The sequence below is a fragment of the Sciurus vulgaris genome (genome assembly GCF_902686455.1).
Source record: "Sciurus vulgaris genome assembly, chromosome: 5".
NCBI classification, from domain to species: domain Eukaryota; kingdom Metazoa; phylum Chordata; class Mammalia; order Rodentia; family Sciuridae; genus Sciurus; species Sciurus vulgaris.
The window spans coordinates 170,533,504-170,552,293 of record NC_136465.1 but is presented as its reverse complement, the minus strand read 5'-3'; the positions used below and the strand labels follow the sequence as shown (position 1 = coordinate 170,552,293).

General features: G+C 58.1%; 1 protein-coding gene across 3 annotated transcripts; it reads left to right on the top strand.

Moving 5' to 3' along the window:
- The first annotated feature begins 663 nt into the window (after window positions 1-663).
- Window positions 664-18,453, top strand: CIMIP4 (ciliary microtubule inner protein 4). Of its 3 annotated transcripts, none has more exons than XM_079142240.1 (6): window positions 664-753; window positions 6,097-6,156; window positions 8,230-8,624; window positions 10,276-10,420; window positions 17,104-17,214; window positions 17,398-18,453. In XM_079142240.1, the coding sequence occupies exons 2-6, from the start codon at window positions 6,135-6,137 to the stop codon at window positions 17,493-17,495; spliced, it is 771 nt and encodes a 256-aa protein (XP_078998366.1). In that variant the 5' UTR covers window positions 664-753; window positions 6,097-6,134; the 3' UTR covers window positions 17,496-18,453. The 3 variants fall into 3 exon arrangements, with proteins under 3 accessions (XP_078998366.1, XP_078998367.1, XP_078998368.1); XM_079142241.1 differs by lacking the exon at window positions 664-753 and adding an exon at window positions 5,838-5,906; XM_079142242.1 differs by lacking the exons at window positions 664-753; window positions 6,097-6,156 and adding an exon at window positions 7,336-7,458.
- Window positions 18,454-18,790: the final 337 nt, after the last annotated feature.

Sequence of the window (18,790 nt, the reverse complement as noted above, 5' to 3'; positions counted from 1 at the left end):
TGGGATGGTCCTGAGGCCTAGTCCCCACCAGCCGTGTGGCCACTTGGGCGTCTTGGGATTGAGTGGCAAGGAGAGGGCTGACAGGCCCGGCGCAGGCACGTCAACCCTGCCTCCCGGTGTTGGGCCAAACCTTCTTCAAAGGACTGCAGGTCAGCACGCAGAGCTGGGCAGACGGCGCCCCACGATCAAGGCAGTAGAGACCGTAGGAGGACAGAAGCCGACTCTCATCCGGTCCTGTCCCCCACTGGTTGTCTGCAGCATTTTTAGCACAAGTGACCTTCAGGTCCCCAAAGAGTAACCGAGGCCACCATTATCATCCTAACCCCCCACGCCAGGTGCTACTGCCACAGTAAAGCTGGTGGGGAGTGGTCGTGTGCCGCGCGGCTGAGGGATCTCCAAAGTCAGTGATTTCTAAGTCCACGAGGAGAAGTGAAGCGCGAGGCTGGGTCAGGGCTTTCTTTGGTAATAGTCTCTGAAGGGAGAGAGCCCTGGGCGTGGAGGAGCTAGGCCTGCAGGCGTATGGGGAAAGAAGTTGCAGCGGAGGGAGGGAAGAGACGATGCCAAGGCCCTGAGGCCACTGGGCTTGGCATGTTCACCGTGGGGCCAAGGGCGCAGTGGCAGAGTAGGAGAAGCTGAAGTCCAGGGGAGGGAGTTCAGTTTCTAATCCAGTTGAGACGGGAAACTACTAGAAGCTTTCTATTAGAGGAGCGGCATGATCCAACCTCGGTTTTGCCGGGATCACTGGCTGTTGAGGTGAGGGGAGGCTGAAGGGAAGTGGTGCCGGAGTCTAGCATGGTCCAGTGGACTCTGTCCTTCCTGTGTGGCCTTGTCCCTTAGAGTGGAGGCGACCACTGCTTTCACCAGCAGAATGTGGCCAGGGTGACAGGTGGCACTTCAGTGCATGTGGTACACAGGTACAAAGCCTCTTTGGTGCTTTGACGAAGGAAGGGGTGTGTTGGGCCGCAAAGCTAGGCACTGAGGTCAGCCTCTGGGTGACCAGCCCCTGGGGAGCCCCAGGTGGGGTGCAGCTCGCGCCATTGCCTCAATGGGAGCCGTCTGAGACCCCAGATCAGAGGACGCAGCTGGGCTCCGCTCAGACCCCTGACCCACAGATAGGTGTCGCTGCCGTGTGATGTTGTCATGTGGGGGACGAAGCAAAACCCGGAGAGCAAGTGCTGGGAACCGACTTGGACCAGGGCCGGGGAGAAGGAAAGGGGGACAGAGGTCCAGCCCAGTGATCCCGGAGGCCCTGCTATGGGCTTGTGGATCCGCAGTGACTGGCATCTCCCTCTGTGCCAGGCAACAGGCCGGGCACATCCTGAAAGTGGCTTCAGTGCCCAGTGCCCCTCCTCTCGGAGCTGGGCTGTCGGTCTCACATTCGAGGAAAGGTCAGCTAAAGAGCTTGACCAGAGTCAATCATCTAAAAAGTGCCGGGCCTAGACCCTGGGTTCGCCAAGGTCAACCAGATGCCCTCCGCCTCGTGGGGAGTCCTGAAGGGTGGGGGAGGGGCCTTCTCTGCAGTCGCTACTGCCAGCCGTGTTGTAGGAAAGAAGCCTCTTTACCTCCTGGACCTCTGTCTGCAGCCCAGTGACTGGGGACAGGAGGGGGGACAGGAGGGAGGACCCCGGCTGCTGTAATCCCACTCTCTGGTCCCTGACCCCTGGGCAGGCAGTCAAGACAGCGAGAGTCCCTCGCTCCCCACTTCTGCCCAGGAACACACTCCAAACCACAGCCATGCCTGCGTCCTCTAGCCTGTAACCTCAGCTACCTGTGAGGTTGAGGCCGGAGGATCACACACTTGAGGCCAGCCTGGGGCAATTCTGCAAGAGGCTGTCTCCAAACATAAAGTAAAGGCCTGGGGAGGTCGCTCCTTGGCAGAGTTGCTGCTTAGCATGCACCAGGCCCTAGGGTTGATCCCCAGTACTGGGCGGAAAATTCTAGTCCCTTCTAAACTGCTGAGCTTCTGTGCCTCCTTGGAGACCAGCTCAGAGGCCCCCTGGGGCCCCCTACTGCTTCCTTCCACTCCTAGGAACAGCCTGGCGCTTGGATGCTCAGTGAACGACACACAGAGACCCCTCTTGTGCCCTCAGCCCTGGCTCCTCCGGGCCCCTCTGACCTCGGGTGTGCCAACCAGTCCTCTGAGGTCACAGAGCCCTATGGACAGTGGTTGCCATGGCCACTCCAATGAAGGGCCTGGAGGGCTGCTTTCTAGCACCCGGCCCTCGCTCCCCTCCAGTAGCTGCGCGGTTTGGGTCGGCAGCTCCCAGGCTTGGTGCCTCCAGGAGCCGGGACCACATCCTTCTGCTCCCCACGCAGAACTGCTTGTGAGTGACGAGTGTCCGGCGGCACCCAGGCCTACCCTCCCTCCTCCCGACCAAGACCTCTTGGGACGTTCACTCCAGGTCAGAAACTGGCAGTGGGTCCACCCTCCTGTGTCGGCCGGTCCCGTACTGGGCAGTACTTCAGAGGTAGACAGGGAGCTGGGCAGGAGTCACATCAAGTGGGTGACAGAAATGGAGAGCTGGCCTGAGGGAACTAAGCTGAACTTGTGTCAACCGGAGATGTGTGACGGCTTGGGTTTTGAACATCTTTGAAGCCCTACTTTTTTTTTTTTTTGTTCTTTCTTTCTTTCCCGCCTTCCTTCCTTCCTTCCTTCCTTCCTTCCCTCCCTCCCTCCCTCCCTCCTCCTCTCCCTCCCTCCTCCTCTCCCTCCTTCCTTCTCTCTCCCTCCCTCCTCCTCTCCCTCCCTCTCTCCTTCTCTCCCCCCCATGCTGGGGTTGGAACGCAGGGCTAGGCGCACATTTCTTCTGTGGAGCTACAGTCCCCTCCCGTTTCTCTGCCCTCAGCCTCTCCTCCAGGTGAGCAGGTAAGTCCCGGTTCACGCTGGACACCTCGGTGAGTCTCTCCTGGATGGGGGAGGGCTTGCCATTTGAGTCGATCAGGCATCTTTTACTGCATAACAAGTTGCCCCCACGCAGCAGCTTCCGATGACAGCATTCGTGACCCGTGGGCCGGGTGTGCAGACGCCACCACGGTGGGTCACAGCTGCGGTCAGGTGCTGTGGGCTTCAGGCCAGGACCAACCAGAGAAGGACCCTTCCCCAAGGCCGCTCTGGTGGCAGGGCCCAGCTCCTGTGGGCTGTCAGCCAGAGGCCGGCTCTGTTCCTTGTGCGTGCGTCTCCCGAGGGCAGCTCTCCCCAGGGACAATGACTTCCTAAGGGCAGGTGCCTGGGGAGACCCGAGCCAGCGGGATGTGTGAACGAGACCGAGTCCATCTCTGCACCCAGGAGGTGGCATTCCTCACTTTGGCCTCGTCCTGCTGGTTAGAGGCGAGTCGCCAGGTCCAGCCACACCTGAGGGGAGATTTGCACCGAGCCACGGGGACCACTGGGGGCCCTCGGGCTGCCAACGCTGCTGACCCCTGGTCCCCGGGAGCATAGCATCTTCCCCCTTCAGTGCACCTTCCTGGCTCTCAGACCTCGGCCTCCCACCCGAGCGCAGCCCAGCCTCCCCTGCTCCTGTCGCCGGCCAATGTCCCGTGGCTCCTCCGGCCCCACTGCCCTCACTTGGCAGGTGGAGGCGGAGGAACGGGGTCCGGCGAGTGCTCGGACACGGCGGGAGGGTGCGCCCCTGGTTCCGCTCCGCCTGGGCTGGCACCCCGGGCGCTCAGCTCTGCCCTGCAGCCTCACGTTCACACTGGGGCATCTTTTCTGGGTCTTATTTAAATTTTTTTTAGCTTGGTGTCTTTTCATTCTTCACTGTCTCTGCCCCTTTTTAAGCTGGGAGTGATTTTCAGTTTTCTCAAAAGTGGGGACACGTCCAGGAGTTCACTGCACTGGCCGAGTTGGCCCTCCCTCCTGGAGCTGCTGAGGCCCAGGGGCTGGGGGCTCCTATTCTGGGTCTCCTCCAGGACCCTCTGAGGATCATCAGACTGCTCAGTCACACTGTGGCTTTTCCTCACGTTGCTCTCAAGTTACTTTGTCCTTTTTTCTTTATTTCTATTTATTTATTTGGGTACCAGGGATTGGCCTCGACCACCGAGCCGCATCCCCAGCCCTATTTTGTATTTCATTTACAGACAGAGTCTCACTGAGTTGCTTAGTGCCTTGCTTTTGCTGAGGCTGGCTTTGAACTCTCGATCCTCCTGCCTCAACCTCCCAAGCCACTAGGGTTACAGGTGTGCGCCACCATGCCTGGCTCGCTCTTTCTTTTAAGAGAAAGTTTTTTTTGTCAGTACTGGAGACTGAGCCTAAGAGCACTTGACCACTGAGCTACATCCCAGTCCTGTTTAGTTCTTTATTTTGAGACAATGCCTTGCTAATTTGCCGAGGCTGGCCTCCAACTCATGATCCTCCTGCCTCGGCCTCCCTAGCTGCTAGGATGACAGGCCTGTGCCACCACACTCAGGCTTCTGAAGCCATTTCTTAATTCTACATCTTTTGGCATCTGGAGGGGACGAGATCTACAGCACCATGACGCTTTGGTCCTGTGGCTTCACAGCTCTTCCTTGAACCTCTACCGCCCCTCACATGTTACCACAGCAGGAGGGAACCGGGGGCACCTGAATGAGCTGTGTGGAGATTACCTGCGCTGAACCCCTCGGCTCGCTGGTCACATGCTCTGCTCTCCACTAACTGCAGATCACTGTCACTAGTGTCTGCCACCGTATCAAAGGGCTCTTCTCCTCCGAGCCTTAATAACGCGTCCTGTTTCCTTCTCCCTGGCAGGGAGGTGGCCTCCAAGTCCAGACTCTTGCCTGTTAGCTCTTCAAGGACATGTAGGCTTTCCCATGGTGCTCCCCAAACGCTCTGTGGCTCTGCCTGCGCCTGGTCCCCAGGCCGCGCCCACATCCGTAGGAGTCTGTACAGCAACACCCAACTCTCCGCCCCAAAATCCGTATTTGTCATCTCTGCTGTGTGACCAGCGACCACGAACTCAGCAGCTTAAACCCGCGTGCTTGGCAGAGTGCCAGTTGATGATCTCGAAGTTTCTAGGGGTCAGGACGCTGGTGGCGACCTGCCCGGGTCCTCCGCTCGGGCCTGCCTCAGGCTGTGATTCAAGTGCCCTCGGGCCGCGTCCTGTCGGGGGCCCTCTCCCCAGGGCTTTCGGGGGCGGGTTCGTCCAGGCTAGTTGGCGAAGGGCCGAGCTTCCTTGTGAGGGTTGGTCAGAGGCCACCCTTAGCTCCTTGCCACATGGGCCTCTCCACAGGGTGGCTCGAAACCTGGCCGCCCTCAGAGCCATCAGACCAAGAGAGTGCGCACTAGAGAGACGCCGCCCACCCACCCTGGGAGTGGCGCCACATGCTTTAGTCATGTCCTTCTGATCCGCAGGCGCTAGGTCCAGCTCCCCCAAAGGGCAGGGATCCACGGCGTGCGAACACCAGGTAGGAATCACGGAAGTCATGGCAGAAGCTGCGCGATCATTAACTAATGATCACGCCGCTGTGCAGCGTGGCAGATGGAAGCCGGGCCCCAGGCAAACTCTGCCGCTGGGCTGCAGCCCTCCTCACGTAATTACGAAAGTTCAAAATTAATAGGGTGTTTTGCTTGGTGACTTTTCAAGGAAATAAAATCGATCTGGTTGCTACCTGCTTTGAGCTTACCAGCAAATCACTTTGCTGGGTGACCTCAGACAAGTCACTCAGCTCTCTGGTTCTCAGCCCTCAAAGATCCTTTCCAGCCATGACTTGTTCCTTCTATTCCTCTCTCATTACAAAGACAGCGGGCAGGGCCAGCCTTTATTTTATTTATACTATGAACACCTGACAAGACCCCACATGTGATAAAATTAGAGGATACAGTAAGGAAAAGAGTCCCCAGGAAACAGGAAGACAAGATGAAAGCTGTAGAGGCTTGGGAGCTGCCAGGGCCGCCCCTCGGTTTGACCTGAAGGCCCCTCCTGAGGAAGGTGCCCTACAGAGGGCAGAGGGGCCCAGGAGGCAGCTCAGTGCCAGGGAGATGGGTGGCCCGGGGCACCTGGGGGCCAGGTAGCCGGGGATGGAGCCGCCAGGGCTCTGCAGCCTCCCAGCGCAGCTCGAATGACCCTTGTTGACCGAGACTGTCATCTGAGCCACTGAAATGCTCCGCTTTGTCTGCAGGACCAAGTTTGGAATTACCTGTCCCAGAGCAAGAGTCAATGGAGCTAGGCCCCCGAGCAGGTAGGACAGGGGCCTGGACACGCCGAGGGCGCGTCTAGGGCTTCGGGAGGGTCTCCCCGGGGTGGCTGGGGACAATCCCCACTTTATGTCCCTCATCCTGCCTGGGCCTCCTGCTGAGCAAAGGGAGAAACTGGGAGAGAAAGGCTTTGTGGATCCCTCCATCCTGCTAGGCCCAGGGTTCTGACCCAAGAGGCCCCGTCCTCAGGGCTCTGCGTGAAGAGGACCGCAGCCTGGTCGTACCCCAGAAGGGCAGGGAGACACAGCCAGGGCCCTGGCTGCTCCGGGTGGGGACTGAGCAGGTCCCGAGTGAGCCAGGCCCCAGCTGGTGTAACACGGGAGAAAAGAATGTTCTAGGTGCTGGGAACTGTGCATGACGGAGGCCTGGGCGGGGAAGAGCTGGAGAGCTGGGCTGGGGTGCAGCCCCAGGGCAGGACAAGGAGGGAAAGGAGGCCTGCGCTGGGCCACAGCTCGAGTCCCCTGGGATGAGGGGCCTGGAGGGCACTGGGAGGGTCAGGCCAGTGGGGCTGGGGCCTCCCCCGACAGCTTCCTCCAGGGCCCTGAGTGCCCCCAGATTCCCCAGCTTTCCGCAGGCTCCCTGACCCCGCTGCTCGGACGGCCGGACCCTGCATTTTTGTGAGCGTGCAGGTTTCTGATAAGTGGGCAGATTCAGACAACTGCTCACAGCCCCCTGAAGCTTCAGCAGCCTTTTCTGTAAAGCTAACCTGGGGCAGGCTGGATGCCCAGCAGTGGGGCAGCGTCCAGGCCTGGGGAAGCCGGTCCCACCGCCCCTGCCTGGACAGAACCCCAGGCTCTGGGCTGTTTTCTTAACATCAAGTTACAAAGCCACGCACAGACCTGATCTCACTTATAAACAAAAGGGGCCAGGCCTCTTTAGAGAGTCCTGTAGGACCCTTATAGAACATTTGTAGGACGCTCACCCAGCGTGTGACTAGGGCTGAGGACGGGCGGCCGGGTGGGGGCTGGCCTCTGTGTGTGGAGCAGGCGGAGTGTGCCCCCTCCTTGGGGGTTAGACTCAGTCGCTGTCCAGTGGGTTCCCAGTGGCGCCCATCCTGTGTGTCACTAAGAGAAAACAATGCTGGTCAGACAGGAGCCAGGGCTACTGACGGTCAGGCGGAGCTGGTGTCCAAATGGGAGGAAACGGGCTTGGCCTGGTTGAGGCCCACCCACTCTCCCCCTGATGCACCCCCTGCCTTCTCAGATGGGCAGGGCTCTCTGAGGGCTCCGGGACCCTCCTCTTCTCTAGCTGGGGACAGGGGCTGCTCCCGTTCATGGCCGTTCAGGGTGAGGTTCACGGGAATCGGCAGCTTCTGCTCCTGAGAAATGTGTGCGGGGCAGGGTTGGCAGCTGGGTGCGGCCGGCCCAGCCTGCTGGGTGGGGTGGGAGGAGGGTGCGGCTGCACCTGGAGGGAGGGTAGGATTTCGGCTTAGGAAAGGAGGGGCTGTCCTTCAGGTAGTGGGCTGGGCTGGACACGGGCCAGGAGAGCGGCGGTGCAGGGCATTCTGGAGGGTGTGGGGAGGGCAGTCAGCCAGTTTGGGGCCAGGGCCTCTGCAGGCTGTGGGCAGGAGGCCGGCTGGCCCTCGGGGTCAGGGGTCAGGGGCGGGAGGAAGGGGGGAGGGGCCAGAAGGCGGCTGGGATGGAGGGCAGAGGGGGCGCTGGGGAGCAGAGGCCCCAGTCCTGGTACTTTCTTGGCACGTGACTTGACTAAGCCCCCAATGCTACCAGCCCCATGGCTGCTGGAGTCCCTCACGGGCTGCCTCAGGCTTCGAGAGGAGGAAGGGAACTAAAGGCAGAGGCAGAGGCAGGACAGCCCAGAGAGGTCCGCCCTCTTCAGGTCACAGGCTAGGCCTCAGCTGGCCAGCAGTGGTCAGCAGCAGTGTGGGGCGGCCGTCCCGTGCCAGGCCTGGCTGCCGACTCCTCTCTGCCTCTCCATTCTCCCGGTGCCTGTGGCTCCTGTTATCTTCCTTCCTTTCCTGTTCCCAGTCCCCCGGGCTCCCCTCTTTCTGTGTCTGTGGCTTCCCTCCGGTCCCTCTGACTCTCTGACCCCCTGTTCAGGCACAACCACTTTGACCCAGACCCACCTGAACAACAAGGAGGCCCAGCAGGACACAGTCCCCTGGAGCACTACCCGCAGCTCCTCGGACACCTCCAAGTTCAAGTACCAGGTCCCACTGTCCCCGAGGAGCCACCCAGGCAGCTCCCCGGGGGGCGGCTGCCCGGAGGTCCCGCCCCCACCTCCCAGCGCTGCCAGCAGGGGCTCTCTGTGCATGGACCCTCAGCCGGGGGCCCTGAGAGGGAACGCAGAGGGGGTGCGGCCCGACGAGGGCCCCAACTTCAGGACCCAGGACCCCAAGAGGGTGTCGCCCAGCCGGAAGGGCAGCGCCGTTCCCGACAACATCCGCCACAAGTTCGGGAGCAAAGTGGTGGACCATCTGGTTTCTGAGGAGCAGGTAGGTGTCAAAGAAGGGGCACGGGAGGCCATGGGTGGCGGGAGGGCCACTTGTGGGACTCACGGTGAGGAAACAAAAGAAGTCTGCTCTTGAGCACTGTCCCAGTAGTAGCAGATTAGCAGGCAGGGTTTAGTGAGCACCTACTATGTGCCGGGTGCCGGGCTGGGTTTAAACTCTTCACAGTAACAACTCAGTTCACCCTTCCAACAACCCTAGGAGAAAGGTGGTATTATTGTCTCCATTTTATATGGACAAAGAGCCCAGTTGTGTGGAACAAGGACTCAGACTGTTGGCAGGCTCTGGAGCCTTGGCTCTTGATGACTTTGTGGTGACCAGTCTTTTGTTTGGACTGGATGTGTTCAATCTGAACGAGTCTCTTAAGAGAGAGAGCATGCAGCAGACAGACATTTACTGGGAATCAAAAGACCTAGGTTTGAATCTAGGTTCTGCCCGCGAATACTGAGTGACTTTGAATAACTTACTCTGCCTCTCTGGGCTTCTGTCTCTACATCTGTAAACTGAAGCAGTCCCACAAAGTCAGGCTGACAAATTCATGGCATGCATACCCAAGGCTCCCAGCCTGCCTTCAAGGCAGACATGACCAGTGGACGCTGGCCTTCTTCCCCACCTGATACGCCGTTCAGGCCACCACCACTGAAGCGTGAGGTTAAGTTCGCCTTCCACTTCTGGTCGGGGGCTAATGGCCCTTCCTGGCATTTTGAGGCCTATTTCTGAAGCTGCCTTGACCCTCATAGAAACTACATGCGGGGCGGGCGACACTGCTTCCTTATTAGCAGATGGTACAGACGAAGCTCAGAGGTCACATTGAGCAGGGACGTCTGTGCTCACAAGTCTGCAAGCCAGGCCCCTCCCATTTGTCACCGGGAGGCCAGCAACCCTGCCCATCAGAGAGCCTGGGAGATCAGCGTTCTGTGTCCCTGAGCTGGCTGTGTGGCCACCACCCGCGAGGTGCCATTTCTCTCTTTAGCCTCCACGGTCCTGGGCTTAAATCGAGTCATTGCTTTTTCTGCCCGGCTCTAAGTGTCCTTGGGCCAGCAAGGGTCAGAGCTGAAAGCTGCTTGCGAGACCCCCGTTGGGCCTCCACCCATTCTGAAGCAGGGAAGCCAAGGCCCTTGGGGAGCAGGACCGGCTGAGTGGCCGGCCACCCACGGCGGAACTGGACTCAGACCCAGGTTTCCTGCCCCAGGCCTGGGCTCAACGCCTGGGGCCTGCTTTTGCCCCCTGGTACCAGGAAGGAGTTGGCCTCCATGGAAGCTGAGGACTTTGACCTGGTGACGCCTCCATCTGGGGGCAAGCCAGGTCTCTGGGGTCCCTCGCCGTGTGAACAGGCAGGTCTGGCCTCTCGAGGGTCAGGTTCCTCATTTATAAAATGGCAGGAATAGTGTCACCCCATGAGGACCCCTCCTGAGACTGCACCTAGCAGGAGCTCAGTTGGTGGGGTGAGGGTCACTGCCGTCCCTGAGGCCCCCACTGTGTGGGGGGAGGTCGGGCCTTGGTCACTGGGCTGCCCAGCCCTGGGGGAGGTCAGGGCTGCCGGCTGAGCCAGACTGGGGTGTGGGGCGGGGCCCCAGGGAGGAGAGTTCCAGGGTAGTCCGGTCCTTCCACCCTTGTCCCTTCCCCTTGCCTCCAGGCTCAGGGGGTCATTGGCGAAGTCTTGGAGGGCCAGCGGAGGGCAAGTTCGTGGCCCAGCCGGACCCGGAGCTCCGCGGAAATCTCCTCCATCTTCTCAGACTACTACGACCTGGGCTACAACATGCGCTCAAACTTATTTCAAGGTCAGGCCGAAGGGCTCGGGCGGGGCGCATGAACACCAGGTCCCCAGGGCCTGGGCAGGGTCGGCCTTGGGGTGTCCACCCCACAAAAGGCCAAGAGCCCAAGGGCATCCCCGTGGGTGCTCACTCCATACTCCCACGGGGTTTCCTCCTGCCAGGCCCTCTGGGGCGCAGGGAGCCCCTGTCCCCTGGCAAACCGTGCCCATGAAACAGCCCAGTCGCCAGGCACCCCCTCCTCATACCCCAGACACCGGGTTTCTTAACCTTCCAGTGGGACGCTCGGGCACCCCTGGCCTGGGCACCTTGGGTCACAGTGACAACATTGGGTTTCTTGGGTTCAAAGCTCAGCTCAGCACTCAGCAGTGAGGTGTGACCTTAGGCAGGTTCCTCACCCTCTCTGAGCCTCAGCTGCCTCCTCGGACCATGATTGATAAAGACAGTGTGGCCCTCGCTGGGCAGTGGGCAGGCCTGCGTGGAGACCCCAGGTGCTCAGCCTAAGGGCACTCAGTAACTGCCAGGCCATCGCTTTCTTAGCGAGAGCCCGGGTGGCAGCACCCGGGAGGAAAGGCAGGGCGCCCAGGAGGACGTGCATTGACGGAGCGTTTTCTTTGAGTCCACGGGGTCCTGCTTGGCCCAGTGGGACACGTAGGCCCATCTCACAGACAGGATTGAGATCCATTGCTGGAGGCCTCTTGCTGGTCTGGATGGATCTGGGACTCACATCCAGAGCTCCATAAGCTGTCCCAAGCACCAGGTCGGTCACCTCCCTGGCCATGACGCCACTTCCGAGGGCTTCCAGGCTGCTCGGGCCGGGGTCTGCTGCCAGCAAGCAGGGGCCTCGCTGTCCCTGCTCACCAGCCCAGCTTCATGCTCCTCCGCTCTTCCTCCTCCAGCAGCTAGAGCTCCCGGGACTTGGCAGACCTCCTCCCCCTGGCTCCGATCCCTGTCGCCGGAGGAACCAGACACCCAGGGGAAGCCTCTCCGGGTTTTCTTTGAGCTTGGAGAAGGGTGCGGGAAGTAAGGAGCCAGAACACAGTGCGGACTGTCCTCCGTCCTGCCCCGGGATCCCGTGCTCCCCTTCTCTCTCTGACAGTTATTACCGAATAGCTCTTACAACGTACACGACAATGCCTACGTATGTGTAAAGGAATCATAGTTTGAAACTCCCGTGTCCCCATCATCCAGCCTGGGAGGTAGGAGTGTGCCAAGGGTGCAGCTGCACCGGCTCACAAGGGCTGATTGTTCGATGCCCCTGAACTCGTTGGCATATAAATGCTCTCTAAAGCCGGCCTTTGGGAGCAGCATTTGCATTCGGAAATTGGGAAACAGTGTGAATGGGCTTCACCCTGCAGCACCTCACTGTCTGTGCCCCACTTATGTGGCCTCTTGGGTGGCACCTCACTGTGCCCCACCTATGTGGCCTCTTGGGTGGCACCTCACTGTCTGTGCCCCACCTATGTGGCCTCGTGGGCACCACCGGCCCAGGGTTGGTCCTGGCACTTGCTGCCCAAGGTGGGCGAGGCAGCTGAGGCTGTGCAGGAGGGTGGGAGGAGAAATCAGGAAGGAAGCTGGCTAGCTCGTGAAGACCCTGGAAGGCAGGCCATGTGATGGTTTGGATCTGGAATGTTCCCCAAAGGCTCAGGTGTCGAAGGTGGGTCCCCAGTGCAGCAATGTCTAGAGGTGGGGCTCTGGGGCACCCCCCCTTTGGATCACGAGGGCTCTGACCTCATCCACAAAGTAATCCAGTGGTGGATTCGTGATTTGAATGGACTATAAGGAAGTGGTGGAAACTGTAGGGAGGGACCTAGTGGAGGGAATAGGTACTTGGGCTGTGTCTCTAGGGACTGTATGGTGTCCCTGGCCCCTTGTCTCTCTCTCTCTGCTTTCTGGCTGTCATGAGCTGCTCCTTCCTCCCTCCTACCATGAAGTTCTGTCTTGCCTTATGCCCACAGCAATGGAGTTGGCTGACTACAGACTGAAACCATGAGCCAAAGTAAATATTTTCCTCCTTTAAAGTTGTTTTTCCCAGGTATTTTGTCACAGTGATGGAAAACTGACTGCCCCAGAAGCCACGCTAGAATTTTAAGCAGGATAATGGCCTAGTGTGACATAGGTAAAAGGATCACTCCTGTTGCTTTGTTGTGAATAGACATAAGGGAAGTAGGGCAGAAACAGGGACCCCGGTGAGGAGGGGATTTCAAAATCCTAGAATGGTCAGGAGATGGTGGCTTGGCGTGTCAGGCAGTTTTCCCTTACTGTAACACATTCCTGAAACAATCAACTTATAAAGAGAAATGGTTTGTTTTGGCTCAGAGGTTTGGTGTTTCTAGTCCGTGATTGATGGGCCCCTTTGCTTTGGGCTTGTGGAGAGGCAGCTCATGAAGGTGGGAGTGGTGGATGAGGAAACTGTCCAGCTCATGGCTGAGAGGGTCAAAAGAGGAAGAGAGAGAAGCCAGGGTCCTCCAGTTCCCTTTGCAGACACACCCACTAATCTACGACCTCCTCCAGGCCAGCCACCTGCCCAGAGTCCCAAGCTGGGGACTATGCCTCCCACACATGGATCCTGAGAGCACGTTACAGCTCCAAATGATAGCACTTGGTCTAGGGTGCCAGGCTAGGGCACTGCACAAATTTGGAGGGCACCCTCTTGCTCTGCGGCTGCTCAGGAAGGTGAGGGTGAAGCAGCCTGTGGGCCTCTGGGTATGAGGCTGAGCAGACTGGGTATGGTCAAGAGTGGGTGTGGGTGTGGGGTGGGAGGCTGATCTCCAGGCACCTGGCTGAACACCTGGAAGAGTCTACTTACTGCCTGTGTGCTCAGAGGCAGTTCCAGGAGGAGCAAGTGGAGGAAATCCTATCCTGGGCTGAGTCTCAGGATAATCCTTCCTGGAGTCTTCTAAACCACTTAGTTTTGCTTTTCTCATTTAAGTCTTTAATCCACCTGGAGTTGATTTCTGCTTCTGGTGTGAAGTGCGGATTCGTTTTAATTCCTTCTTTCTGTGGATTAGTGATCATCTCGGTACCTCTGACTGAAGAGTCTCGTCTTCCCCGCAGGGACCTGCAGAGGGGCTTTGGTCCCGTCAAGTTTCCATATGAGCGTGGATCCAGTCCAGCACGCTCCTGTCCACAGGTCTCCTATTGCACTTAATTCCCCAGGTCTTCTGTGTGTCCGGTATCAGCTCACCTATTATCTCCAGGACCCCTCCACTGCCACCAGCAGTTTGGGCCTGGGTTCCTAGCTTTTTTACTCTTTCAGACACATTCTAGAATCAGCTTGTTAACGGCCATGAAAAGCCTGGCCAGAATTTTGATTGGAAGTATGTTGAATGTCCAGCTCAACTTAGGGGGTGGTTGTGAGCTTCACTATAATAAAATTTCCAATTTATAAAGGGGATATATAACTCCACTAATTTAAAATTATCTATCACAATACCATTTTGTCATTTTTTTCCCTATAAAGATTGTGAAGTTTTTCATTAGGTTTCTTTAGGGAACTCCCTCTCCTTTTTTCATTAAAAATGCTTTTTTGTCATTTACCACAAATGGTACCTTTTTAAAAATTACATTTTCTGGGGCTGGGTGTACAGTTCAGTGGTGGAGCGTGTGCTTAGTACATACGAGGCCCTGGGTTCAATGTCCAGCATTGAAAATAGTCACCTTTTCTAACTTTGCTGCTACTGGTATGCACAGAAGCAATTTTAATTTCTGTATGTTAATCTTACATCCAGAAGCATGCTCGGCTCACCAGTTAATTCCAATCATTGTCTGTAGATTCTTGGGGGCTTCCTTGGGGTAGTTACAAAGTGACCTTTATGGCCACATGCACACACCAGCCTCGCTCTCGAGACTTGACATCCTTCATCGTTACAAGAGCCTCGGGGGGCAGATGCTCTAATTCCCACTTCTTTTCAGATAAGAAAACAAAAATCGAGGCTTGGAACAATTAAAACACCTGCCTGAGCTCACAGGGAGGTGGCGTTGGAGGCCAGGCTGTGCCCAGAACCAAAGCCCCGCCTCCCTTTCTACCCGTCTCCTCCTTGGCACATGTGACGGGAGCAGCACCCGCCGTGGAGTGTCTAAGGGATATTTCGGTAACCGTCCCTTTGGAGAGCTGCAGACAAAACACTCACCCAGCGGCGAGCAGCGAGGGAGCCCGGCTGGACCAGGGTGGAGGAGGTGGAGGTGGAAGGCCTCTCTGGGGCTGGGCGGGCTGGGCCCACGTCCTCTTGGCTGCTGTCTGAGCCCCCAGGGCCCAGGGTGGGCGTGGGGGCCGAAGGTGGCCCCAGCTTGTTCCCGCGGGTGCTCTCTGAGGATGGTGTCCTGCCATCTTGCCTGTTGGGCAGGGGCTTGGAGCCCAGTGTTCATTCCCTGGGTGTTTCTGGGGGTTCTATGGAGCCCCCACTAGGATTGTGCCATGTGTTCTATGGGACAGGGGCCCACCATCCTGTCAGCAGACCCCCTGGCTCCCTGATGATTCAGGGTTGGGGGGTCCTCCCCAGCGCCTGCCCTCTTGGCGGGCGTCAGCCCTCTGAAGGCCTGGGGACAGGGCTCGGGCTGGTCCTCTCTCCACTGCCCACACCTGGTCTCCAGAAACGTCTGTGCCTCTGCAGTGTTGGGCATGGCTGGCTACAGAGACCAAGGCCCTGTGGCCCCCGAGCCTCCTAAATCAGCCTCACAGGCCCCTCTAATCAGACTTGGAGTGAAATGGGGGAGGGGCAGGGTCTCCGCCTGGGCAGGGGTGACTCAGAGCCCTGACCGCCACGGGACCAGCTGTCCTGGATCTGGCCATTGCTCCAGCGGCCATCAGATGCCTGCTGTCAAGTCCCACCCGGAGGAGTGGCATCTGGGTGGCTTCGGTCTGTGATCGTGGGCAGGACGCAGGCTCCAGCCCAGTTTCTAACTTAGCATTCTGTCACATAAGCCTTTCCAGTCGTGCATACCGAGCCCTAAAAACGGCTCTAGACCCGGGTTCCAGCTTCCTGGGATCACCTAGGGGGCAGCCTGGGGCGAGCCCATCCTCTGAGACCCTTGCCTTGTGCCGATAGAGTCACTGGCCGTCACCTTTGTAGGTGGCCCGGGTGTGCCTGAGGTGGCCTATTGAGCCCGGGGCTTTGGGTTTGCCTGACGGAGTGGAGCAGGCTTACGGGTCACCCTGCAGCGACATGGTGGCTCCTCGAGGACCCTCTGGGCTTCACTTATGGGCTGCTGAGGGGCCCCCCAAGACCCCTGATGATGGCAGACTGGCCCGTTTCTCCTCCTCGCTTGGCTGCTTTCGCTCTGTTTTGAGGTCACCCCGTGCAGCGCGTTTAGCCTGATCGCGTCGCCTTACGGAGTCAGCCTTTTCTCTCAAGCTCCCCGGGGCTGCTGCGGAGGGTCTATGTCTGACACCAGTGCAGCGGCCAGATGACTTTGCTTCGTCTTTGGTTGCTGGATCTCCTCCTGCGCCTGTTCACCTTCTCCCTCACGCTTTTTAAAAAGCATCCTGCAAGTCATACATACCTGGAGAAGGTTTCTCTAGTCCGATCATCGGTTGTTTGACCGACAGGCCTCGTCTCTTTATGATTATTCAATTACTGATACATTTGGATTTATTTCCGTGACCTTATTTTGTGTTTTCTTTTTCTTTCTGGATTTGCTTGAACTTCCTTTTCCTCTCCATCCTGCACGTCTCTATTTGGGCCTGGGCCTCATACACCCTCAGCCCCTGCTGACCACCGCCCTCTACCTCCAGCCCACTCAATGTCTGTCCTTTTCTGCTCTTCCTATGCCGTCAATGGTCACCTTTGAGGTTTTTATGTGCACGGCTAACAAATTCTAAAGCAAAGTAAGATATTTAGGTTTTCCTGAACCGTAGGAGGACGCAGAAGGTTTACCTGGACTTCCCAGTCCTTCCTCAGTTGGTGTGATGCTATGTGACAGAATTTTCCATGTGAGTAGAGGAGCTTAAGATGTGGGGCTGAAGCACAGGGTCCCTGGACCTTTGCACATACCGACTGTGTGACTTGAGACAAGTTACTTAACCTTTCTGTGCTTAGTGACCTCAACAGTAGAATGGGGATAACAATCACATCTCTACTTCTTACATTCAATAAGCAAGCTCATATGAAACTCATAGAACTGTTGTAGCATGGGTGAATCCACAAAAACTTTTAGGGGCTGGTGGTGTGGCTCGGCAGGAGAGTGGTAGAACCCTTGCCTTCTACGCACGAGGCCCTGGTTCCATCCCCAGTACTGGAGAGGAAAAGTCGGGGGATTTTGGTGCTGGCTTCCTGCCACCGAGCTGCACCTCCGTACCCTGCTGGCCATTTAAGGCCTTGCTATCCTCTGGGATTTGGTTCTCGGTAGACGTTTCTGCCCACTTGTGACCATGGTAGCTTATCTCCTATGCATGCTTTAATTTTATGAATTGAGATCAGTTTTCTAGAACACAGCTACTAAGCAGCCCGTGTCCGATGCTCCCACGAATGTCCCATCACTGAACTTTTCCAACCTTGCAAGAAATCTTTATTCCTTGGTATGGACGAAGAAGCTGAGGCTCTGAGAGGTCAGACGCTGTCTGAGGCCACGCTGCCCTAACGGAGCTGGGGTCTGGACCCTCCCTGCACCCCTTCACATCCGTAACCCGAGGTCCACGTGGAGGCTGAGACCTAGCCTCCTCTGACGCGGGAATTCTTCGTGGTACCCCACAGGCCCCCCCCAGGAGACTAAGAGTCTCATGAAGGCCTCCTACACGCCAGAGGTGATTGAGAAATCAGTGCGAGACATAGGCCACTGGCACGGCCGGAGGACGGACGACCTGGGTAAGCGGGCGGGGGGCGGGGTGAAGAGACAGGGAGCCTCGGCCCTCAGGTCCCAAGAGAAACGAGAGCAGGAGAAAGAGCCCTGGGGGACTTGGAGGGGATTTGGAGGGGTTCTAGGTCCCCCATGGGCCGGGCCCTCCAGAGGCTGCTGGTGACCTGTGCCTGCTTCTCTCTGCTCTCTAGGACGGTGGCACCAGAAAAATGCTATGAACATGAACTTGCAGAAAGCGCTGGAAGAGAAATACGGAGAAAAGAGCAAAGCCAAGAACTTGAAGTTTTAGAGGTGCAGGAGGGCGGCCCCCCTGCTGGAAGAAGCGCTAATAAAGAGAGGCACAGATCTGAGCCCGGCTGCTCCGCTCACGCCTGGGGCCCCTCAGGATTCCCTGGTCCTCCGCCCACGCCAGTCACTGCTCAAGGTCCCCGGGCCCCTGGGATGGGGAGGAGAGCTGGCGGGACTGTCCGAAGCCCAGGGTGCCTGCGGCTCACGGTCACACCCACCCAAGTCCCTGGCTTGCACACTCAGCACGCGCTGTCCTCACCGCATGACTTGCTGGGCGCCAAGGCCCACACAAACCCAGTGGCTTGGAAGGACCACTTATGGCCCTGGGTCCTGTCGCCCGGCTGGTTCCCGCTCCTGTGGCATCTGTTGTGAGGTGGCTTCTGCTCTCATAGGCCTGGTGCCTGGGCTGCGGTGACTTTGGGAGTGAGGATGAGGACCTCGGCTGGGGCTGGCTGGGCCTTGCTGGCCTCCTGGGGCCTCTCTGAGGCTGTCTTGGGCTTCTTCACGGTGTGCTGCTGGGTTCTAAGCAGTCTTCCGACGGGACAAGACTCAAGTGCAAGATTCAATGATCAAGGTTTGCGCATTGAGTTGATGTCCCTGTGGTCAAGGGACACGTGGCCAAGCCCAAACTTGTGGGAGGAGACTTCATGAAGTGCTTGTGGGAGGTGCAGGGGGTTCAGTGGAGACCACAGAAATAGCAGTCTAGCTGGTGGTTCTCTTGCTGTGGAAAATCAAAGCCAAAGGAAGGATCACGGTCATCACCAGAAGAAGGGGAGCCGGTTCCCCCTCTTCTCCGACCACCTCCCTTCCCATAAGAGGGAATGACGTTAAGATGCAGTCGGTTCAGGAGCAGGACAGGAGAGGAGTTTGCCTTGATCTAACCCTGAGGACCTGAGTGTGCAGCTTCCTCGGGGAGCTCGTTTTCCCAGGGCGCCGTTCGGTGCTGGGGAAGCTGGACTCCCTCCTCCTCCCGGCCATTCTAACTGAGCCACAGGCCCTGCCGGTTAGCTTTTGTCTGGAGGCAGGTCTTGCTGAGCTGCCCAGGCCGCCTCAAACTTGCATGGGAATGCAAAGGCAGTACGTCGAGGCACCTGGCCTCAGGTACGTCAGTAACGAGGTGCCCAGGAGGTGACACACGCGTCAGGTTCATATGGGGCCAGTAACAGGAAGGAGAAGGGGGTGTCACCTGCCCTTGGGCCGGGCAGCGCCGCTCGCCATACCCTAGGCTTCCTAGAGAGGCCGCTCTTGAGATGGATCTCAGGACGTGCGCGGGTATGTTCAGGTGGCCTGGAAGGG